The following is a 25,699-nucleotide window of genomic DNA, read 5'->3' on the forward strand; positions in this document are numbered from 1 at the left end:
GAGAATTAGAGTAAGCTAGCATCGCTGAAAAAAATATACTGGGAAAACTGATATTTTTGCTTGTTTCATATAATTCTCTTAGCATCTGGTGTAGGCCTATTTAGATACCTCAGGCTAGAGGGACCTTGCACACTCCCTGTACAGACCTTGCCTTTCAGGATAAGGAGCTGAGGGAAAGAACTACTTTCACCATATTCATTAAATCAATTATCTTTACGATTTGACCCTTCAGGGTCACTAATTTCCCTTTTGAAAATTTAGAAAAATACACAATTCATAAGCTGCTGGATTTACGACTATTTTTCTTGTGTGCCTGCAGCCCAGAAGAGATTAGCAAAGTGAAGTCAAAACTGAGGAGAGGGAAGCTGAGATGGTCCCAGGACTCTACACCTCCAGACTGGACTACAAGTATAGCATGGCAGAATGCCAACTTGAGATGTTTGGGTTTTGATGTTTTGTTGGTTGTTGGTTGTTTTTTTTTTTTTTTCCATTTTCTTTATTTACTTTCTGATGTTTTCTTTTGGTTTTGAGCTTTAAAAGTAAATTTGAAGACAGATGACGTGAAATATGAAATTGTGTGCCGTGCCTACCATTCCTTCATGAAATTTCACCAAGAAAAAGAGGAGTATGTAAACTGTATACAAAAATTGCACAAGTGAACAAACTTTACAATGTTCCACTGATGCAGGATTAGACAAACTGCAATGTCTGGTGTTCTCTCTCCATTATGCTCCACTAAAACTAAAACTTAGATTTAAAAAAATGTTATTCCGTCAAAAAAGAGGGATTCCCAAAGGTAGGTGTTATACTTATTTACTGAACAAAACAAAACTATCACTTATGATCCCTTTATCTGCAACAAACTGCAATCCAGCAATTAAAAACCGCTAAACAAAGTCTATACGCCATGAGAGAACCAGTTTTGTCAGCAGAATGCAATTTCAGATGTAACTCAGTATTAGTAACAAATGACCTAAAACCTCAAAAAAATTTTCAAAAATAAAATGCTTCCCATCCACAAACAGTACGGTATTTTTATCAATGATGAATTTAAAATAATTATTCAGTGGTTAATCTCCCCAAAAATTTCTGAAGCCCAACAGCATCCAAGTGTGAAAAGTTATGCCATGTTTTTCCAAAAAACACAAAAGCAGCTCTTCTGTAATTTCATGCTGTTGCATTGGTACTTCCTGAATAATTTACCATTTGTCACTTGCATATAGTATTGATAGCCTGTCTTGCTTATTTCTTCCTGGGTACTATTTCACTCCTCATCTTCACACAGCCACTTTTACAATTTAATCTATGTATGTATATAAACATATTGTGCCAATCTTGCAACATACCTATCAATAATTCATTAAAGCCATAGCTATTCAACTCAATCCGCACAGACGTTTATTGTAACAGACCTTTCAAGTATCTATAATCACAAAACGCCTTTCTAACTTCTGGTAAATTCTGCCTGTGAATTAAAAGTCACCAGCACGAAGGGCTACCTCCTCCTTTATGCGAATACGCAGCACTCGGCATCAGAGCACAGGCAACAACACACACACCACACGTGTGAGCAAGCACAGCACTCTTCCTTCCAAGTGAGGCCCCAAAGGCAATGATCCTTTACTAACCTGCAGTGGTCTCTGTTTATCAGTGCCTTTAGGAGACTTCAGTCCACTTGTCTGTTGCTGTAAAAGCAGCTGCCTTGCTGCCTGGAGTGCCTAAAAGTTCATATTAAAAAAAAAAAAAAAAAAAAAATGTAAATAAGTTCCACCATTTCCTAGAAAGAGATGAGTTAATCATTGTTAATGTTAGGTAAAAGTCCAATCAAACAAATGCAATCTTTGATGTGTATTTGCTAGATTTCAGGCGTCAGTTTGCATTTGTTTTACTTGAAGCATAAAAAAGGTCCTCTGAAAGTATGCATATAGGACTTCACTAGAATTTATGGATGTACATGAAATCCTGCAGGAAATAAAGTTAATTTGTTTAAAGTGCTTGAAGAGGAAAAATCATAAACTGCATCAATAGCCTCATTTCCACAAGGAACTTGTCTTTGAGTGTTCAACTAAAATGCCCACTCCCTTGTAAATTATCATTCAATTTGCATTTTCATATTACAATTTTGAAGCAAAAGCAAGTAGACTTCAAGTGTTACCGGAAGCTGTAATTAAATTTGACAAATCAACATCAGATTATCTTGAAAGCGAATTAATAAGGATATTCATTGAAGATTAAAAACAATTTTTGTACTTACAATTCAAGGAGAAACCTCTCCTTTGACAAAATAAAGTGCAGTTTTAATGCCAAATAAAAATGAGTGGTTTTAATTTGCATTTTTAGGGAAATCGGAGAACAAAGAAATTATTCCCCAGCCAATCAGAGCAGGCTCTGGGATGACAGCATCCCAATCAAAATATAAAATGTTTTCATTTTGTTTATTTTGTGTTTTCATTCCAACTCAGCAAAATACAGTTAAACGCATGAAAAGTAAACAAACACTCAATTTAGCCAAGGAAGGCTAAATGTTATTTTTCCTCATAAAATTTTTTAAATGCCAAGTATTATAAAATGATATTTATTAAGAAATGGAAAATAAAGAGACATTTACAGTGAAACTACCTACTCTTTTTTTTTTTTAAATCAGTCCAGTAAATAGAACCTGCAGTTTTACGATGCATCACTCTATTCTTCACGTTATTCAAAACGCACTGTACATAGAAAACACTTCAATAAAGGCGATTTGATCAACATTCCCTAAAATAATAAAGATTCCCAACTGATAAAGGTACAATTTTGATTAGACTCAAATGAGCTGGTTTTTAAGATAGTTTCTAGTATCCATGACAACAGTTGCTTTGACAAGATGTGCATATGGCATTACACTGCCAGCTGGTGTGAACAATGTTTGAACTACTGCATTGAGATGCTGAGCAAACAGAAAAAGTTGCCACGTCTTAACCCTCAGGGAAAGCAGTCATCCCCTGATCAATTATGAAAAGACAGAGAGAGGGCTGCTACAGTCTGGCTCCAAGCAAGTTTTCTGAGGAGGCAGGCAGACACAGAAAACCAAAGTAAACAAACTGAATGCACTAGCACCATCTCCTAACAACATTGATTCGTCTCCCTGTAGAAGGCTCTGGTACAAAGTTTGCAGAGCATACTTTTAACATTTGGAGACATTCTCACAACAATCCCCTTATTGTTTCATCAAATTCTCAAGTAATTACAGGTCAGCTTTACAAAGACTATACATTCCTCCGAACCTAAGCAACCAGACACACATAACTAGCTTTTCCCCTCCAAAAATAAATAAAAGTTAAAATATTTCAAAGTGCACTTGAAATATTTTGTTACCAAGGAGTCACTGGATGCCCGGTTTCCTGTGTGAACAGTGTAATCTTTTCTGCACTCACAGCTCTTGAGCAGACCCTGAAGGACAGCCCTGCTCTGTCTGAGACCAGAGATAAATATCAGTTGATTTTGGGGGCGCCAGGAACTGGTCCCAACATCTTGTATACGTTTAAACAGAAAATATGGAATAAATGCATGAACAGAGGATCTACCGCAAATTTATAATCCTTCCTAATCTTTAGAACCCTCTGAAAGGGAAATTTGATTAAATGAGAGAAAACTATTGCACTTCTGAATTAATAGGAGGCTGTACAGTGAAACCACCCTCTCCAAACAGGAGAATATTGCTACAAGAACAACTGAAAGGATCCGGAATTAGATGATTGGGGGAAAAAAAAACATAAAATAATTATTTTTTATTTATGACAGTAGCAGGAAATTCATTACATGGGCTTTATCTGGGAAAGAAACTGCAATTCTTTAATGCCAATGCATACTGTAACTGCAAGTTGTTTCAGTGTCCTCATCCCCCTCAGCAGTAAACTCATCTCACGCCAATACAAAAAAGAAGCAAGCAAGCATCTGGTAAAGCTGTACATTTAGAGTACTTGAAAATGAGAGGATTATAGTATGATGTGGCTTATATTTAAGCTAGCCAGAATAATTTCCAATTGTGGCTTGCATACTCCCATGGAATCAGTGTAAGAAAGTACGAATTCCTACCAGTAACTACAAAGAGTCCCACTTTATGAAGAAGCAAGACAGCACAACAGGATATGTTTGCACAAAAGCCTCTTCTACTTAAACTATTTTGATTTATATATGCTGGTTGAGGTATTTTTAAAGGAGTAAAGGCTCATCTTTTAATACAGAATGACTTACAAATGATGACTACCTGAATACTTCAGTGATCTTATTGTGGCAGTTTAGATTACTGTAAACACCGGAGACAGAAGAAGAACAGAAAACAATTTCAAGAGATCAGAGATGATTTAAAACTCATAAGGAGAAATCACTGTCAGCCTTCGTTCTTATAGACGTTGTCGTATGGTGCTTTTTCCTCCCAGTGTGCCACTTAACTTTAGATACTGCTACCCGGTAAACAACCTCCCAGAAACACATCGTTAATTTCAAAGAATTATTACTGACATTATTCATATGAAAGGAGTATGAGACTGTAGAACATTCAGTTCTACCAATTCATTTGCTGACATTAAATCTTTGCAAAACAAATTGACAGCTTGAAAGCGTCTTTCAAAATTAATAGTTTAACGTGTACACTTAAAGTAAGCCCCAATCCCACATATCATCTCTTCAATGCACTAATTTGATAATAAGCTGTGGTCTAAAAGCAGTTCAGTGAAGATGTTTATAAGTCTGGCACATCAAAATCATGTTGGGTCCTACCTCAAATTAACAGCCTACATTTGGTAGGCACTTTTTCTAAATTGAGTTATATAAATTAGTAAAATCAAAAAATAAAAGTCAGCATAGACAAAAACAACAAAAAGAACTGAGGATTACAAATAATTTTAATAATGCAAATGAAAATCATTATAATGCTCTAAGTAGTGTCTGTATAAGCAGGAAATTTGGGCATATGGTTTCCAGAACTCACTGTGTCTTCTAGTAAAATATTTATTGGGAACACTACTTCTTAATATTTACTGCACAGCTTTAGCATAGCTGAAATGTAAGCAGAACTAAAATGAAATTAATTGCATATAACTCACTCTATTAAACTTGATAAATTGCGGTAGATTTTGTAATTTGTTGGAAATAATTCTAGGAGACACAACTTACTTCTATTTTGTATTCCAAACCGTCATATCTGATTTAAGAATGCCTTAGAATAATTTGTAAAAGTTTTCTCATTTTAATAAAGTGAAAGTTGCCACTAAAAGGAAGTAAAGTGATCATGTTGTTTTTTTATAAAGTCAACATAAGCGTATTTTTAGGAAACAGATGTCACTCATATCTTTCCTTTAAAAATAGGAATGTTTAACCTATCAGCCTGTTGCATTTGAGTCGCAAAAATGAAAAATGACATCTACGCCCATTAATATCGTCAATGTATAAACAGCACAGCGTGACACATTCTTGAGAGCTGAAGGCTACAAAATCTCTCTGAAACATAAATAACAAAGCACTCAGAAGCATATTTGATGTTGATATTCATCTCTGAGAAAAACACTGCTGCCTGGGCTTCTTATGAAAATAGATGCAGCCCAAATAGATCTCCTGTAATTGGTTTCAGATAGCGAGGTCAAAAGAAATATGATACAAGAAACTATTATGTGGAACAGGCGAAACAAGAATGTTTATACAGGCACTCCCTATTTATACTGACAAGAGGTGTATGCTTTGCAGATAACCAGAACCAAAAATCTTGCCAGAAGACAACCAGATTCTGTCCTTTTTCTAACTCCAAATCCCTGTTTTATTTTTTCGTATGGCTGCGTACTCCAACATTCCAGCTGAACAAAAAAATAAGTTTCTGAACATTAAATAACTTTCCAAATGGCTGCATATGTCAAACAAGAGTCATCTCGCTGGTAGCACTATGGAACCGAAACGTATCAACATGCTAAGCTGGATTTAAGGCCAAAGACTGCACTGCACTGGTTGAATAACAAGTTAACCGAATGATTACATGGCCACATTTATTATAAAAATCACTTCAGTAGAACCTCTGCCCCTCATGTCCTGCTGTGTCCATCCTCCAGCTGGCTCAGCCCAAGAAGCTCAGAATTACCTACAGTCATGTGAGATCTGTGAAAGACTCTGACAGAAAGATAATGCTGCTCAAAGCTCCCTAATAGCCTTCCAACGCTACTGCTAAACTTTTGTCTCTTGCTGACTGTATTTTTCTCCGAAAGTTCTCTAATGACCATCACAGCCAGTCAGCATGGCAGCTTATAATCTTTCCAAATGGGGTAGCAAAGCATTTAACTCTATTCAAAGAACCTTTAATTTAAGACGATCCATCTGCTTTCCAACTGCAGCCCCTCCAGGAGAGCTGACAGGAAAAGCCAACACCCAGACACTCGAACGCATCTTTATTTACCTTACTCAGCAACACTGAAGTACACAAAGAAGATAAAATCTTTGTCTCTAAACCGTGTGGGAAAGATAAAACTCTAAGGCCTGCCTGCTGAGGACAAACGTGCCCATCTGAGAGCCCGTAAAGTCAAGCCCTTGACTTTACAAAACTAAAATACAAGCCACATAATCAGCCTAATTTCATTTATGAATGGTAGACTGAACAATTATTACAGTATTTTCTTACAGAAGTACAAACATGGTAACAGGTAGCCATGGCTGTATTCCTGTAGGAATACATCATCTAAGAAATCAAAATGGTCATTAAGAATCAAGAAGAAATTCACTCAATTAATCCAGCATCAAAAACATGTGAACAATCCAACAAAAAAAAGATGTCTCAGTCTTCTGCATATCCATTAGAGGCTGTAAACAGCCAAGATCTGCAACTGGCTCAATTTCAGCAGTTGGATTGCAGGGTGTTTCAGGTGCGCCTAGTAGTAGAACGCAAACCTGTAAGACCAAAAAATGCTTAAAACTGAATTAATTTCAAGAAGAGGAAACAGCACTGAATGCTGCTTTACCATCCTGAGCATTCCTATTACAAGTATGTGAGACAGAAGGACAGAATTCAGCAAAATAACCTCCCTCAATTGCACTTCCAGAAGGTGGTGGTGGCCGCTGAATGCTGTACAGAGCTTAAGCTGTGTGTGTGAACTCTGAATATACTTGAAAATATCTATTGTATTGATGCTACAGGCATTCGTGGAAAAAAAATGCCTGGTTCCTAGATCTGAATAGGATCATGCATGAAAGAGACCCTGAGCTTCTCATGTGGGAAAATATTGCTTATCCAGGATAGCAACCCTCTGTGCCTGGAGAATTTCAAGATAAAAAGACTTGGAGAGACAGGTGGCAAGTGGGCAGAGCTGTTCTGGATCACCATTTTCTAACTTATATAGCTATACTCCTCATGTGCCTCATCTCAGGAATGTAAGAATTTTACTCTGTCTGGATCTCATTTCCTTGGAGTGAAAGCATTTATTTTATTATTTTATTATTTTATTTAGCTGGGGATGATTCTGCCAGTTTCAGCATTCTGAGGGTCTGATTTTGATTCAGATCCATGATCCTCCCTGCAGTACAAACAACAATTGAAGAAAACATCTTCAATCTACCTGAGTTTCTGTTCTTCCCTGATGTTATCCAGGATTCATTTGCAACTGAAGAGAAAAAGTAACAGTAATAAACTGATGAATGCAACATGAAGTCTCATAATGCTGTTTAATAAAAGGAAATTAATCACATAATTGTCATAAACCTATTTTCAAACAGCAATCTATCAGGGAGAAATTATGCATCTGTAGTTATTGACCTTTCATTTTACCATGACTGATTCGTAATTAGACTAGTTTTGTGAAAAATAATAGTTAATTACCAGATTTTTTTCACTCTAATTGTTTTGGCGATTTTTTGTTTTTGTTTTTGTTTTGTTTTGTTTTGTGGCATACCTTTTCCCCATGTGAAGTATGCTAAATAAATACAGAGCACTACTAAGCAGCTAACATATTTCATTTTATAAAGCCAAATTTAGCTTTTCTCTATATAACCCAATCAAACAGATACTAAATACTGTTTCAAAAACAACTCTTTCATTTTTCCTGCTCATTATTTGGTTGACCTAAAGCTAGGCACAAAATACCTCTAAAAGAGGCTTGTTTCAACTCCTGCAGTTATTAGGAGGACTTTTCCCTGTGGACATCAATCTGCATTGTTCATTATGGATACATGACAGACCATGCATAACATGTTCCATGAGAGCAAACTCAAAAGGCATCTCCAAAACTCAGACCACCTAAGAATGCAAATGTCAAGGGTTAGGAGATATGTGGACCCATGGTACAGAAGTTGTGCTCTACTCTGACAATTTTCTTCTTTTTATCCTATATTTGTGAACTTAACTTTCCTTTAGTAAAGACAGGAGAAGGCAACTCAACTTTATTCATACTACTTACACTACATACTGACTAACTGAATTAACTATATGAAAAACAAAAACAGTGCAAACACCTAACACCAGTGCCAAAAATTGACAAATGCCCTGGCACAACTATTTAATGCCTTTCAGACAGGTAGGGCATGCAGTAGAAAAAATGAAAAGTTGATCTCAGGTAGCAATGGCTGCATGTACCAGTTTTTCACATGAAAGTTACTATCAACTATTTCACATGAAAAACAGCTAGTACTTACGCAAAAGCTATTTAAGTGTGATGGGCAAATCAGCCATCCCAGGTATGAATTCAGAAAAAAGAAGATTCCTAGAATTATAATGCTCTCATAGATAATACTGCATTCATATTGTATACATAATATTGTATGAAATTATACATCTTACAATACACATTTTACAAACGCATATGAATACTTGATTTGAAATGTGGTGGTTAACAAAAGACCTTTCAGGTCTGTCAACTGGAGATTTAACTTACTGGCTGTGAAGACTACTTTCAGATAAAGCAATCTGGAATGGAACAGTGTTCGCTTAGGTGGAATATAGTTGGATAATTCATTAATAGGAAAGGAACTGATACAAATGAAAACAAGAGCGGCCTCATCCGTACTAAAATCAAAACACAGAGCAAATGTGGGAGGAGGAAAAAGCATAATACCAAGGGAAGCACTGTAACAATAGGCTTTTGGAAGGCTGAGCTTTCAACTGATATAAATCTGAGAAGGAAATTCAGAGATAAAAGACAATGAAATCTTCATGGAGATCTTTAAGCAAATGATCAACAAAAATCATATACTGAAGATATAAGCTAAAGCACAAGGTGAGATAGCTATAAAACAAAAGGAAACAAGTACTCATTTTGTTCTGGCCCAGAGCAAGACTCCTAGATCAGAATGTGAAATCTGAAAGGATAGATGTGAGGTTTGATTATTCTTACTAAGTAATATGGAGCTGTAAATTTTGACTGGTAACAGAGTTCTGGCAAAAAGCATCCTACTACCTGATTCCTCATTCTCATGCCCTGCAAGCTATAAACCAAAGCTATGCATCAAACAATACAAATCTACGTAGTGCCAAAGTAATTATAAATAAACTTACATTAATTTTAAGAATCAAAATCTCTCAGCCACTCAAAATGTGAAGAATTCTATATTTATTGAAGAGTCATTGATTTGAAGAAATCCAAATATTTAGACGACAGCTGGTTTGATTTTCCACTGCCCTAACAAATCCACAGCCAGACAAATGAGTTAAAATGCTACGACAAAAAGAAATATTATCAAAATGGTCGTATCAAGTTTGAATTGAATGGGAGGAAGGCACAACAGCCACTACTGAAAAATCCAATGAGAATTAGTGGAGAAAAACAAAGTTGACACCAGGGTTTCACATTAGATATAGTAAATATAACGCTTATTTTAAAATTATTTTTAATTGATCTTATTGTTGAAGCTTATTTATAAGGACATAATTTAAAGAAATCTCAGATTCAAAATATGTATTTAAGATGACAAATATTAAAGATGTAAGTCAGTACTGTCATATTATACAGGGATACACACATAGAAGTGTATATCCCTGTATATATATATACACATATAAAACAGGCATTGCATTTCTTTCACTTTATTCAACTTTTTAAAAAAGTCAGCTGGTGAACTGTATTACTCCCATTTTGGGGCACAGTGCTTCAAAGTGGTGGACAATCTGAACATTGACCAGAAAAGAGCAATAAGAGTGACCAAAAAATTCAATCTATGGAATAGCAAAATCTGATGATAAAAAGAGGAAAAAAAATAGCATAAGGTAATAGGAGCCTTCAACAAGTATCCATGCAGAAAGAATTAATTGTGCAACATGAGTAAGACAAGTAGAAGTGACCTTAAACAGAATTCATGGAGGCTTAATTATAATGAAGAAGAAATTTTTAAGAATAATGAAGGAGTACAATACATTCTGTAGAGACTGCAGAATCTTTGTCATTGGACCTGTTTAAGAAACATCTTCAGGAAAAATAGTGATTATGCTCTGGGACAGAGATCTTCACTAGCACCTTCCAGCCCTATTTTATTTGATTGCATGGTTCATTTGATTCCCGTGAAAGTACGCCAAGTTCGGATTACTGTAATGTCTAATACCTTGCTACATTTCAAATAACACCATGCTCTCATAAACTGAGTATCACAAAGCTTCAGCTTGATTTGTTTCTATGGTAAGTTAACAGCAGTATGAGCTGTGCCTACAGAATCACACTTTGGAATTTTCCGATATTAAGTGGTCATGTTTGCATTTACAAGACTAACCTTGAGATTTTGAACCAAACACAGAAGTAGTTTATACAGAATGGGATATGGCTTAGAATTAAGCACTCTGTGTGCCCTAGCAGCAGTTTGATCGACCTGGACAGAAATTTTTTGTTCTCACCGCCAAGTAAGGGCATGACAGTAGCAGAAACCAAGATTTTCCTGATACTACATTTCTTCATGTAAATAGAGGCCTGCCTGAAAAAGAGAGATAGGATGAGGACAGAAAAGCAAGGGAAGAAATGGGATGTGAAGCAAAGTTTGACCAAGTTGTACAGTCCCATGCAAAGCAACTGATTCTGTATAATTTATTCTGAATTTAAGTCCAGAGCTACAAGGCGAAACACAGCGAGTATCTTTGATAAACTGATTTCAATCATGTTTTTACAAAATAATTTGATAAAAAATCACTACAGCCTAAGCCACTTAAAAAAGTCATCCTTTATTGCTAAAACTAAATCGACTGAAATCCTACTGAATAAACATGAATGTAAAAAGGATATACAATGATAGTAATTTTATTTGTAATTTTTCAGTGGTTTTGCTAATCCTTTTCTTGAAGGGAGAAGCACACTCCGCTTTGAATTTGGAGTTAAAAAAATAAAAAATAAAAACACCGATACGAGAGCAAGAAGAACACTATGCAAATAAATTGCCCATTTGCTAGCCACTGGACTTATGAATGGTAACATTCAGTAATATTCATGAGTATCTCGATAACACAAAGCTTAAGGCTTGATCAAAACAGCTTGGAATAATTCTGCAACATTAAAATCTGTTTCTATGTATGGATTGTGAGGCTCCTGGGGAATCTCTGTGCCATGATCACACATCAATTTATATGTCCATATATGCGAAGTAACACATGTATTCACACACGCATTCAACTAAATACCCGTTTTCTTGAAGGAAATGCTTATGATCTGTGGAAAACCTAACCTAAAACCTAAAAGCAGCAATGGTTAGCTTTCTTTCTGAAAGAGTTACTGCACTTGTGGTCTATACCTGGACCGCCTGGATTACTCTGGTTGCCTTCCTCTCAGACTGCTTTTAAATTCTTTGGTGCATCTGATTTCATGCTGACCTAGCAGGCACAACCCAGTGCGCAGACTTCTGTATCTCTGAAGAAGGCAGTGCAGTAGAAAGAGCCCCAGTCCTCAGGATCTCACTGCATTTGGCAAAGGAGTTTGCTCTGAAGGGTAGTCTTAATAGACTGTGGAGCTGAGAAAGAATTCTCCACTTTGGGGACTTTTAAGAGTGAAAATTGTAACAGAGAGAAATGACAAAGAGTTTTAATTTTAAGCTAAAATGCAAGTGAAGACAGGCAGACAAATGTCCTCAGGCTCCTCATCCTAGTTTCAGCCCTTGTGAGGAGATCTGGTAGGGAGTATATTCTTTATGATTAGAAACTTGAAGGATGAAAAAGAAAAGACCTGAAGCTAGTAAAAATGTTTTGCAGAAGAGGAACAGAGAGACATTTTGCAATTCCCAGGGCATTTAGGTGCTGGAGAAATGATAGCAACTGTATGAGGAATTCCCAAGGAGTATACATGAGCAACACAACAGGTTAGGCAACTGAATTAAAAGTAGGTGTTCATCAAGCTTGCCCAAGGAAAAATGTTCCTTATTATAGTGTCTTATAGTACCCACAGTACTATTCATAAATGGCAAACTAATCAAGGAATTATAATAATAAATATGCTCGGGGACATTATCATCTTTAGATGCACTTGTAAAAAAACAGACACACCCAGCTGCCTATGTGCCAAACATATGTAATACTTCACATGAGATAAAGTCTCTTCTGGCATCAGATTTTAAGAACTTCATCAGAACCACGCAGTATATATATCACTACCACCACTAGTATGCACATTAAAATAAACCATTAGCAACTCAGTCACATGATCTGAATACACAGAAAGAGTTCAGATAGAAAATTCACTCCTTTTATCTTTCCAAGTACTCTTTTGCTCTACAAAAAAAACCTTTTTTTTTCTTTTTTTTAACCAGTCCTCTGTCATATCTGGTCATCAGCTTCTTACAAACAAACCTCAGCTATTAGCTTTTTCTTTTAAAGCCATGCCTCAGTACACATTGCACCTAGCTCAGATTTTATGTCCTTGCATTTTTGAGATTTTTTCCATAACAGCTGCTTGCATCTTCTTGTAACATTTTAAACCTCATCAATTTCTACAATTCCTCTCACAACCTTGAGTTTTCTTCTACAGATTTCTTCAAGTACAGATTCAAATCATCACCATATATATTGTGTAAGTGAATACATATTACTGTGCTGCTTTCTCCTCATCTACTCTCCCTGTGTAACCCACACTCCAGGACTGCATCACCCACACAGGACGAGCCAGCTCATCACCTGCTTCTCTACATGGCAGCTGGACAGCATGGGAAGGAAGCAATAGAAAGCTCCATCTCCCACTTCATGCACAATTGGAAACCAGCCATGCAGTAATTTTCTCATGCGAGTTAGTTGTTTTCAATACTTTTATAGTTAATTTCGAATAGTCAGGTTGGCATTTTGGATTAAGTTAAACCATAGTGGTACTACAGAACTCTGAGACATCATTCTCTGGATTAAGGAAACACTGCACTTCTGCAAGCTTTTTTAGACACACGCCTTCCTACGAAATGACATTTTTCTTCCTGAAAAAAGCATGAAACAAGAACTGTCCAAATAACCTGGATCCAATCCTCATCCTCCCAAACCTTAAGCTCTTTCTCAATCAAGACTTTCTGTAACACTCCTGGGCAGTTTTCTAACACAACAGATTTTTCTCTAACCAATGACCAGCAGAACTGTCAAACTTGTTGGTATCTTTCACCTTCTGAAACTCAGTAGTAATTAAATTTACACATAAGCTTTTAAGAAAAACAGGTTGATATGTGCAAAAATACTATTACATATATCTTGCCTTGAAATATTTTGTTGACAACAGTTCCTCGTGTCTACTCCTCAGTTGTTCCCATATAACCACAAGTTCAGAGACTAAAAAGGGAAGCAAGACTTTTCAAGAAAAAATAAAGAGCTTTAAAAAATTATTAATGCATATGCTACAGAGCAGAGTCTCTTATGTCATACGGGTAAATTTCCTTGTAGGTATGGTACTGGCAATATTTTAGTATACCAAACCACTCATAGCACCACTTAATACAATAATAAACTGAGTTTTAGCTCTAAGTTCATCATCACTTCACATCCTGCTTTCAACAGGCAGTCCTCATTTTACAAACACCACTAGGTAGAATTAGACTGAATGTAAAGAGCAAGCAGAAATAAAGCTTTAATTATTACTTTTTTTTAACCTTAGGTTTAATGATCTACAACTAATTCACTGTTTCCAACAATCTCTTTGCTTTAGTTCACTAGGAGTCAGTGCATCTTATCTGTGAACATTCATCCATGTTTTCTTCCTATCACCTGTTCTTTGTAGGACTTAGAAGTTGCTACATGAAACAAATAAGGATCTATTCCTGATGAGGCATTTTAATAATATTCTAGAGTTACAACGTATAATAATTATTACTTTAGTTGTTATTTAAGAATATATAATATCCTGCCTATTAGAAATGTAATTTTTATTTTACATGACAAATGTACATACTTCCTGCTCTGAGATTTGGAAAATAAAGTAATACAGACACAGTATTAGAGCATTCTTAGTTGAAGACCTTGCCTTTCATGAGAGAGTGATCTGGATTATGTCTATTAGTCTGTTGCAGTTCCCAGGGCTCTGCTTTTGCAGTACCACAATGAGTCAAGAATATAAATGGGAGAGAAACCATTTCATGTCAAGGCTTTGGGATTGCTACAAAATACTTTCTGGAGCAGACTTTATGGTGTAACTCTTATGTAGCTACCTGAACTCAGAGCGGAGACCAACAGCTGAAGCAATCTTTGATTTCACATGAATGTCAGAGGTTCTCATCCTTTTCTCCACCAATCTCTGGTTTCATTAATATCATTAAGACATCAGTGCTACAAGGACTCTAACGCTTAGAGTTACAAAAAAAGCAATACACAGTGAACTACTGAAAATGCTATTAAGACAAAATGACTCCTACCAGCTCTCTCAGGCTTCATCTACACTGATGAATTGTTCTGTGCTGGTAAGCTGTGAGCACAGCTCTTGGCTGACTTTCTGACTTCTGCTGACCTGCACTCTCTTAAGCAACTCCCATGCACAGTTCTGCAGCCAAACTCATCCAAACACGGTCCCACTAGGGATCTCGATGCAATCCCTGTAGTTTGGGGGCTGAAATGCCCATTAGCTCAGGGGCATCTGATACCACACCAGTCAGCTGGTTTGCACACAGGAGCACCATGCTTACTGGTGCAGGTCCTGTCTGGGTGCCGAAAACAGTTTAGCCATGTCTTGTTTTAGAGATTCTCAGTTGAGATAGTCAAGATGTAATTTTAGATTACTTGGAAAAGATTCAAAGGGGCTTGATTTCCTAGCAAACAGGCTAGGAAAACAAATCCTTTTCATAAACAACAGCAATAAATGCTCTTTGGAAGGGGGAGGGAGGAGGAAGTTTCATTCTGAAGCAAAGGAGAATCTCAAACGACATCCCATAATGCCTGCTGATGAGTTGTCAGTGCTGGTTTGGTATGGCCACCTTATGCACCTTGGTTGAGTTTCACTTCTGATGTCAAACTTTTGACATTAGTCACAGTTTAATGAGAAGCCTGCTTTCTTAGAAGCCAAAAAGCAGAACTATCTTTGAAACAGCGAATACGAAGAGGCCTAGGAATTTCTTTAAAAATAACAACCTCTGATATTTTTCTTTATAATTTTCTGTGTCAAAATCTGAGAAGACTCTGATTAGAAGACTTGCGTCTTTATAAATGGCTGAATTATCTGTTCATTACAAAAGGTAAAAAAGGTGAATCACAGAAAGACTATATGGACTAATGCTGTAAAGACACTGAGAACCGTGATGGAACAGAGAAACAAAACACAAACATTGTGAGTAATGTTGAAGAGAAATTAAATTTCTGCCTGACTAGAAGGCATTGAAAAAACCTCTTATTAGTAATCAAGAGTGTTATAACCAGGCCAGCACAATATCATTGAGACAATATATTCTAGTGACTGGAGACGATCATGCTAGTCAGGAAAATAAATTAATTTAACTTAAGCTGGCTTTCTTTATCTTCAAGACAAGTGTTTCTTTGACTTGTCTGACACAGTTAAAGCAGTACAGATACTCCCTTTATTACAAGCAGCATTGGCAGATTCCAAAACTACAAAGCGAGCACTTTCACTGCACAAGTAAGCACCATTCTCAGAAATGTGTAGCAGCCATATGGAATGCACCCAAGCTTCTACATCATCTTGCAAGACAAGTCACATCGTCATCTCCATTTGAAAGTATTTATGTTGTGAATTAATTAAATTCCAAAACAGACTCTTTGCAACAAAACTAAAGTTCCCAAAATCCTAAAAGCAACAGCTGAAGGAATTTTCACCTATAGCAATGACTATAATTGTCCGAAGAAGAAATTTTGAAACTTGGCCAAGTTCAAGAGGGACTGACCTCAGCTTCTGCATTCTAAAATACAAGGTTTTTTTTATTTTTTTAGACTCAGTTCCATTGCATTTTTGCATTTTGTAGAATGAAATGCTTCACTGAGAAGTGATGTATACTCTAGAATACTTTTTTTTTTTAATTTCTGCAAATATCCTATAGTAATTCTGGCCTACCAGAACTCCAGGTATTTTTCTAGGTATTACAAGAAGTCAAAATAATTACAGCTAAAGCTCCAACAAGACAGTTTTATAAAAGTTAAGAGTGATTGATAACAACAGTGTTTATACTTGAGAACAAAGAAGGGGATTCAACAATATACATTCATAGAGTCATAAATTATTGTGCTGTATCAAACCTGTCACAAGCCATATGTATTCAACCACACTGTACTACAGCTTCAGCAAGTTTCCTGAATTTCTCAGCTAAAAAGTAGTATTTTGGGAACAGAGGGAATTCAATGTTTTGTATGGTAGCCTTTAGTATGTACTCAAATTGAAAGAACTGGGAGGACCAAAGACAGAAGATCTGGTTCTGCATCCAGCCTTGCATTTATTGAACCGTTTTCCATGTAGAAAGGAATAGAAGCTTCTGACAAGCAAAGAATGAAGGGACAGGTCAAATCTGTGTTTGATTAAGTGGTTATATTGTTAAGTTTTACCATATGTTGACTATCCAAAAGATTATAAATACAATTGAATATAAAATATTTTTTATACAGAGAGGTGTTCAACCAGTACAAATCAGCTGCAATTAAACTCTGCTTTTGCTGATTAATCTGTGTGTTCAATTGTCAGTCTCTTACATCTATTCACACTGTGGCTCATTTCAATTAAGATCTAACCGTATACATATTTCAAACATTTAAATCCTTTAAAACCAGTAAGAAAGAAACACACAAGGTGAAGGTGAAATTCAAGACACAAACTCTGCAGTGTTACAAGAATTTGGTGCAGGTAAGAGTGACTTGTAGTGGCACAGGTTCCCATGTTTTTGTAGGACCCTCCAGTGAGATACAAATGTTTCTGGACAATTGTTACACTTTCCCAGCCCCATCTTGTTCTGTGAGCTTACTGGTAACAGAAGATGCTAGAAGAATGATCTGCCACTTTAAAATACCCTTTGTCAATGTTCAGGGGAAGTTAGGCATAGTGGGTTGCCGCACCAAATAAATGAATCTAAACCCCTTTTTACTGCCTCCTTTTGAAATGTGGAAAAATAATTCTATTTCCATGCTCGCTCAGTCTTCATTTCTAGTTCTGATAATGCACATTACAGCAGTCCTTTTAGTGAGATGGGCATCTGTCTCCTAGAAATCCTACCCAGCTGTTTATATGCTAGGAGGTACTAACAGCTGTAAAACAAATTTGATATAGATCATATAACTATTCCCAGTGAGGAGAGAAGCTACAGACTGCCTAGCAAATACTCTGCAAAGGCATTTATGCTCTTTCTGCCTACTATATTCTTTTCCTGTACTATGAGATGCAGAGTACCTAAACTTAATTATATATATATGTATAAAATATGTACACAAAATACAAACTCTAGAAATTTCCATTAAATCTGAACAATATTTTGAACTGCCTTTACTGAAGCTACATACGCTGTCACACGTGTGATAAATTCATGATGAGAAAACTATAAATAAGACACATGACTGCACATGTGCAAACATAAAATTGCAGTATTATTTTTACTTCTAAAAGTAAAATTATTTCTGTTTTAGTATGAAGAGTGTCTACTTCATACACTGTTTAGTTCCCTGACAAATATATGAATTGTTTTCAAATGAAATTCAAATTCCATATTATATTCTCAAAAGTCCTAGACAGTTTGATCTCTGAAAAACCTCATCTTGGGTTTTTTTTTTTCTTTATAACATGTCAGCTTTCCTTTTCTGCTCATGGTCTTCCCTTGGTGACTCCAAGTTTTTTCTCATGTTGACCTACGTGGCAGCCTCATCTTTCTACATTATCATTTTGCTCAAGAACTTAAAATCTTCCCTCAAAACTTGCTCTTTTCAGTTAGCTTCTTAATACAGAACTTGATCTGGCCTCCTTCCAAATGCTATCAATGGATAAGCTTAAATAAAGCTTAAACATAAATGAAGACAAGTTAAGAAACAGAAAGTCCGGACCTAAATGCCACTAACATGTATGTGTATGTCGAATTAGACTAATTTAATGATATGTCATAACTTCTTGCTGCTGTTCTTTACTCTTCTTTTCTCCTGTATTTTAATCCCCATTGAATCAAATTTATATTGAATGTCTGAAATTGTCCGTTCAGTAGAAGTGCAGTCTGACAGAATGGTATCTGACATGGAAGTGTGCATGAAGCAAAGGTGTGTCACTGAATTTGTCCAAGCAGAAAAATTGCACCCATTGGCATTCACTGACGCTTACTGATCGTTTATGGAAACCAATCAGAGAATGCGAGCAGGAACAGAAAGAACACTGTATGCAAGTTTGTCAGGACCTACTGAAACAATGCAAGGCTGAAGGTGACAGTGGTCTATGAGCCAGAGTCAGAATGGCAGCCCATGGAGAAGTAAGATGTGAGTTCCCCATCAAGGAAAAAGTTCAAGACAATCTCTCAGTGGGTACAGTGATTTGCACTGTTTTTTGGGATAGGAATGGGGTGATTGTTCTGGACTTCCTGGAACTTTCCAGAAAAAGCATCAACTCTGATTGCTACATTGCAATGCTGACTAAGCGGAAGGCTCCAATTTCCAGAGTCAGGTGAGAGAAGAAAACAACCTCTCTCTTGCAACACATTAATGCCAGGCCGCATATCAGTTTGAAGACCATGGAGTACACTGTGCATCCTGGCTGGACTGTCCTACAACTCCCACCACATAGCCCAGATTTGGAGCCTTCTAACTTCCATCTGTTTGAGCCAATGAAAGATGGACTTTATAGACGACATTTTCCTAGCAAAGACACCACCACAGTATCTGTGAAACATTCAGTTCTGCTGATACAGATTTTTATGAGTGCAGCATGTAGGCTCTTGCTCACTGCTGGCAAAAACGCAAAAGCTAATGGCAGTGTCTATGTTGAAAAATAGTGTTTTGTCACTGAAAAATTCACTCTATAGGATAGTGTTATTGTGCTCTTTATATCTGTTGTAGTTTCCAAGGAAATAAATAGGAGGCATTATTTTCAGAGTGCTCTACTCACATGAGTAGCAGAAATTTTTTTACATGCCACTTACGATGTGATGCAGTACTGATTTGCATACAAAAACACTTAACATACTAAGATAAACAAGCACTGGGAGGGAAATTTTCCCAGAAAGAAGAGATTAGGATTCTGCATTAACACCTGGAAAAGAGGACATCTCCAAATATCCTAATATTGAAGAGAAAGGTGTTAACATTCCATGATAATGAACCATATACTTTTGAATTTGTTTGAAAATTTGTTTGATAATTCTGAATTGGACAACATAAAAGTCAACTGTCTATTCACTTCTGAAAATCTTGGCTATCCTCTTCAAGATTGGTTGCAGTTTGTCCCCAGTGCTTTGAGACTGAGTATTCAAAAATGCAGACCTACAATAGCCAAAATGCTCCTTCTTATCTGGAGGCTTTACGTATCCCCCAAGACTTTTATATAAATGTAGTGCACTCTGGTTTACATTAGAAAAGGAAACATTTATCTTATCACATTGATATCAGCTCAGTACAATATTACATTCTGGAATAAGAAAATATTGCAACTTTTCTTGGAAAGGTCAAGAGGTACTGTTTATCTTCGGGGCATAATGAATTACATTGCATTGCTGGGCTAGGAACTCCAAGAGAACAGTACATGTTTTGACGCATAATGCACAGCTCAGTGTTCTGAGACAGGAGATGGAATAACAAACAAAGCTGTAATGTAACATTTTGCCTTCAAAATTCGGTATAAGTGGGAAATGATACAAGAAATCTGGTAAGTAACTAGTGTTCTTGCTAGTAAAAAAACTATATATGTGGAACAATTCTAACGTAGGATGACCTACAAATCCCTTCAGCCTATTAAATGCATTCTAATTTAGAGTTTACTTATATACACTGAAAGTTAAACTTAACAGCTGCTAAGGAAGGCAGTGGAACATCTACAAGTTTCTGGTTTCCAGGTTTTATAGCTAGAACACACCTTCTTATTTATAAAAATCAAAACTGTTACCTCTTACTGCTTACTTTGTGCTGCAAGGATCACACTCTCAAATCATTTTTATTGATCACTAAATACTGTCCATCATTCTGAAGTGTTTTAAGTTAAATTTTACAATGATTGATCAGAAGAAAAAAAAAAATACATATACTGCTTAATCTGAAGTTCCAATAATAGAGACTCGTGTCGCTTCGTATTTCCTCCATCAAGCTCAGTAACATATTAATGGAAATTTTAGTGGAAAAATCTGTGATCATATTTATTAAAAAAAATACATTTTGCCTATAGGAAACAATAAAAACACAACAAAATTTTAATATCTTTATCTTTCATCAGCAGTTCACTTACATCTCACCAGTTTTTTTAAAAGGAAAATTAAAGGCTCTTAATTTGCTAAAATGAATGAGAAATTGAACTAAAGAATGAACTGTGTAGTCTGTGGAAAAAATCAGTGATTTATACTTGAGACTAGTGGCAAACTGGTGCCCTTAGAAAATCTTCAGTGCCCTGCAAACTTCTGCCTGCAATTCTGTTTTGTCCAATATATCACAAAGTTAGCAGACAAATACCAGAGCAGTGATCTGTAGGGATGACACGGTCTCAGTGTGCCCCATTTCTGCTCAGAGCTGAAGTACTTAGCTACTATCTTGTAGCCAAAACTTCTGCAAGGTAATTATCCTAACTGTTCAGCTCATGTTCAAGACAGTGATTCCAAGTGCTCAGTTTTTACTTTACAGAATTGAAGAATAGTGGGAATTGAAAGGGACCTCTGGAGATCATCTAGTCCAAGCTCTCTACTACAGCAGGTTCCCTAAAGCAACTTACACAGGAAAGCATCCAAGTGGGTATTGAATATTTTCAGAGAAGGAGACTCAAAAACGTTTTGCCTCATATTTGTATGGAACTTTCAGTTTGTTCCCACTGCACTTTTTTCTCTTGCTGGGCACTCTTATAAAGAGCCTGGCCCCAACCATTTCACTCCTGCCCCTTAGATATTTAAAAGCATTAGTATGTTCCCCTTTCAGTCTTCTCTAGGCTAAACAGTCCCAGGTCGTTCAGCCTTTCAGAGTCACAGAATAGTAGAAGGTTGGAAGTGGCCTTTAAGGAACATCTTGTCCAAACCCATGCTAAAGCAGGTTCCCTACAACAGGTTACACAGGGAAGAGTCCAGAGGGGTTTTCAATATACCCAGAGAAGAAGACTCCACAACCCCTCTGGGTAACCTGTTCCAGTGCACTGTCACCCTCTCACAGTGACATAATAAGAGAAATCTTTCCCCACAAGGGAGATGCTCCAGTCCCTTAATAATCTTTGTGGCCCTTCACTGAAGTCTCTCTAGAAGATCCCTGTCTTTTTTGAATTGAGAGCCCAGAACTGCACACATACTACTCCAGATGCTCATGGTCAACCTGATGTCCACTAGGACCATCCCAAGGTCGTCCTCCACAGAGTTCCTTCACAGTAGGTCAGTCCCTAAGCTGTACTGATGCATCCTCTTTTTCCTCCTCAGATGTAGTACTCTGAATTACTCTTGTTGAAGCTCATCATGTTCCTCTCTGCTCAACTCTCCATCTTGTTCATGTCTTGCTGAATGATAGTTCGGCCTTCTGGTGTGTCAGACAGTCTTTCCAGCTTTCTACCATCAGCAAACTTGCAGAGGGCTCATTCTATCCTTTCCTCCAGGTCACTGATGAAGATGTTGAACAAGACTGGACCTAGTACTGACCCCTGAAGAACATCTCTAGTTACAGAACTCCAACTAGACTCTGCCCAACTGATCACAACCCTTTGAGCTCTGCCAGTCAGTCAGTTCTCAATCCATCTCACTGTCCACTCATATGTCCCACACTTCCTAAACTTATCCACAAGGATGTTATCGGAGACAGTTTCAAAAGCCTTGATGAAGTCAAGGTACACAACATCCACTGCTCTCCCCTCATCTGCTCAGCTGATTCTGACATCATAGAAGTCCGCCACATTGGTCAAGTATGATTTCCCCTTTGCAAAGCCATGCAGCCTACTTCTGATATTCTTTCTCTCTTTTACTTGCTTGGAGGTGATATCAAGAATAAGTTGCCCCAACACCTTCCCGAAGATGGAGTTAAGGCCTGTAGTCTTCTGGCTCCTCCTTCTTGATCTTTCTGAAGACTGGAGTGATATCAGCTTTCCTCCAGTCCTCAACCACTTCTCCCATCTTCCATGACCTTTTAAAGAGGATAGAGAGCAGCTTGGCAATTACTTCTGTCGGCTCCCTTAGCACTCATGGGTGCATCCCATTGGATTTGTGTGTGTCATGTTTGTCTAGCCCATCTCCGACCAGATCCTCCTCAACCAAGGGAAAGTCCTTTTCTCCTCAGACACTCTTATTTTCAGGGTCTGGAATTCCAGAAGGGCAGTCTTAGCAGTAAAGACTGAAGAAAGTATTTATTAACTAAGCTTATTTACTGTCTGCCATTACCAGGGCGCCCACTTCATTCAGCAATGAACCCTAATGAATTAAGAAAGAAGAAAAGAGATCAGAAAATGAAGATTTCCCTAGGGGGATGCAAGAGGATTCCCCATAGCTCTATAGACCCTTGAGGTGGTTGGCCTTCTGGCTCATCTCATGGGAGACAGTTAAGGAACACTGGTCACTGTTTTGGTTGGCCTGGCTTGTTCCCTAGTCAACTGCAATGCAATAAGCACGGCTATTTTGGACCCCACCTCCCAAATTCTTCAGTTTAAAGCCAGCCTCACTAAACTGATCAGCCTGCTGCCAAAGATTGCTCTGCCTCTTCTAGACAAGTGGATCCCATCCCTCCCTAACAGGTTATAATCTTCTCAGAAAGTCACATTATCATAAAAACCAAAACACTTGCACTGGCATCAGCAACGTATACAGGAATTGATATGCATTAAATGTGTATTTCTGGCTTCCCTCTTTCCTCTGAATGGCAAAATTGAAGAGAACCTCTTGATACAGGAAAGGAGAAGTATTCACAGAATTGGAATATCTATCAGATGGCTAGTGAGAGTGCTAGCTTTCATAATAATCTCACTCAGCACAAGAACACGCATTTCAATCTGTTCTGTCATGAGATCTTGAAACATATGGTGGTCCTAGGAGTGACAGTAGGAGGTTCCCTAGTGCATACTACAAATCTTTATCAGTGTGGATTAAAAAAAGAATAGAGGTACAAATCAACAGTCATGTCTAGATAAAACACGAAGAACAAAGGAAAGAACATTAATTTCCTTTCAACTCAGAAATGATATGTGACAAATACAAGGGGCCAACCTTCATATCTGTGGCCACAGGGTCATATAAGAGAACAGTGAAGATCAGTATGAACTGTATTACATGAAGGGCGCTATATCTCTATCAAACCTACATACAGAAGTACCAGAAAAATGCCAACCGAAAGTAGTCCAAAATAAAGTAGCTGAAGAGGCTGGGCTTGAACCTACATAATCTTGGAGACAAAATCATAGCTGGATCAGTTAGAACAAACACTGTGCTAAACACAGAAGTTTGTGGACTGCCAGAGCTTCATTTTTAGATAATAATTCTTACCTCACAATACAGAAAGAAAAAAAAATGAACTGTAAGAATAAATATTATTTGGAGTATCACAATATAGGTCTTATAGTTCTGAGAAATAAAGACATGATCAAATTGAACAGTGAAATAGGGAATTGGGATAATACCCTTGTTCAGAAAACAGTCTGGAAGATGATTTGAGTCTGGCCTGCCACATATGGAACTTAAGTGACTGTCAGAAGAAAAGTAGAATAAAAATAAAGAAAATATTATTCTGTTCTCAAAAACAAACATACAAACAAACAAAAACCTGAAAAACCATGCTCATGAATTCTTTTACTTTCTGGTAGGTCTATTCTTTCCTTTGTTTTTTCCAAGAGATCTGAAGAAGCTGAAGTATATCCAAATATTTACAGTCTCATCAAAGGTATCAGGAGAATATCTTTGGAAAAAGGAATAATACATGTTTTGCCAGATTTCAAGACAGCAACCACAACTGCCGGTGCCCAAAACTGAACTGAACAGAAACACATAGAACACTCTTTCTTCCTTTGTTTTCTTTCCAAAGTATTTTTACTTTGTTGTCACAATTGAAGCAAAATCCCAAAAGGAAAACTGATAGATTTACAGGAAGCTTGGATTTTTTTTATAACATTACCGGATTAATGACAAATATTAATAGCCTTGAATAGAGCTATGCTCAGTTCTGCCAGCTGATTAGTAAGCATGTATCGGAGTCTTGAAAATAATGTTATCTGCAGAGTTTTTCTTGAGAATAATACTTCCATTTTAAGAATAGTATCTGATACAATGCTTAAAATTCTAGACAAATTACCATTAGTGTCCAAACAGCTAATTTGGTGCTAAAACTGTAACTATAAAGTAGTCAAACTGTAACTATAAAGTAGTCAAATTGAAAAAATATAGTTCACAATTGTTGCAAATTTAGCCAAGTTCTATTGATTGTCCCTTACCACTTAGGGAACAATGTATATAAGTGGACAGCTTTGCTTCCCACACATTTTAGGACAGAAAAATTAAAAACTCTGGAAAGTTTTCTGCTTTGATTTTCTGTGACTTTTCTGTATTTTGTTTCATTATTTCCAGGTCTTACCAGACCTGGAAAAAAAATACTGCTTGTTCTAAGTAAAGCCATTTGGCATCCACCATTCTCTCACGGCATTCTGAGAACCAAAATCCATGGAATTTAAATCCTCTTTAAATTCACACTCTTTTTGGATGTACCATTACTGAAGAGCAGTGTTGATACATGATAATATTTCAGACTTGCTAGAAGGACAGCCTGTAATTTCAGTAAGTCCAGTCAGCATTCTCTGAGAAGGAACCGAAGATATTCCTGGACTCGTTGGACATCTTAGATTTAACACGTGGCCTCTGAGAACATTTTTCATCTTTTAAACCTGAGTTTTGGCTTCAAGGAATGTTTCTGAAGGGCCTGGCTAGCTCCAGGCATTTAACCCTGGCTGTGCACTTGCAGCACACCAAGGGGGTATCTGCCAACTGGAAGTCACTGACAGCACTGAAGAAGATACATGACAGCATGCCACAACACGGCAAGCCCAGGACTGACAAGAGTATCCCAGAGTACCTTAATCATTTTGAACAAACACGGAGAAATAAGATACTGTCCGAGGATCTAAGGAAATTTTGGAGGCCAGCTTAGGAAGGAGTGGGACCAAGAAGGAGAATGACAAAGTAATGAACAAAGTAAATTTTATTATGATCATTCAAGTAC

General features: G+C 37.0%; 1 protein-coding gene across 13 annotated transcripts in view; it reads right to left on the reverse strand.

Moving 5' to 3' along the window:
* Window positions 1-25,699, reverse strand: part of FOXP2 (forkhead box P2) — a 410,750-nt gene that overhangs the window by 121,550 nt on the left and 263,501 nt on the right. For 10 of the 13 annotated variants that reach the window (XR_014881957.1, XM_085219254.1, XM_085219247.1 and 7 more), the window contains one exon: window positions 1,629-1,718. The exons of 2 other annotated variants lie outside the window; for them this stretch is intronic. Coding sequence is in view for 9 of the 11 variants with exons in the window: in XM_085219254.1 (XP_085075380.1) it covers window positions 1,629-1,718 (90 nt within the window). In the remaining 2 variants the exon portion in view is untranslated. Of the gene's footprint in view, window positions 1-1,628; window positions 1,719-25,699 lie in introns of those variants that run through there. One more of the 13 variants, XM_085219279.1, reaches the window with a different exon arrangement.

The sequence above is a fragment of the Meleagris gallopavo genome, chromosome 1 (genome assembly GCF_905368555.1).
Source record: "Meleagris gallopavo chromosome 1, MGAL_WU_HG_1.1, whole genome shotgun sequence".
Taxonomy (NCBI): Eukaryota; Metazoa; Chordata; class Aves; order Galliformes; family Phasianidae; genus Meleagris; species Meleagris gallopavo.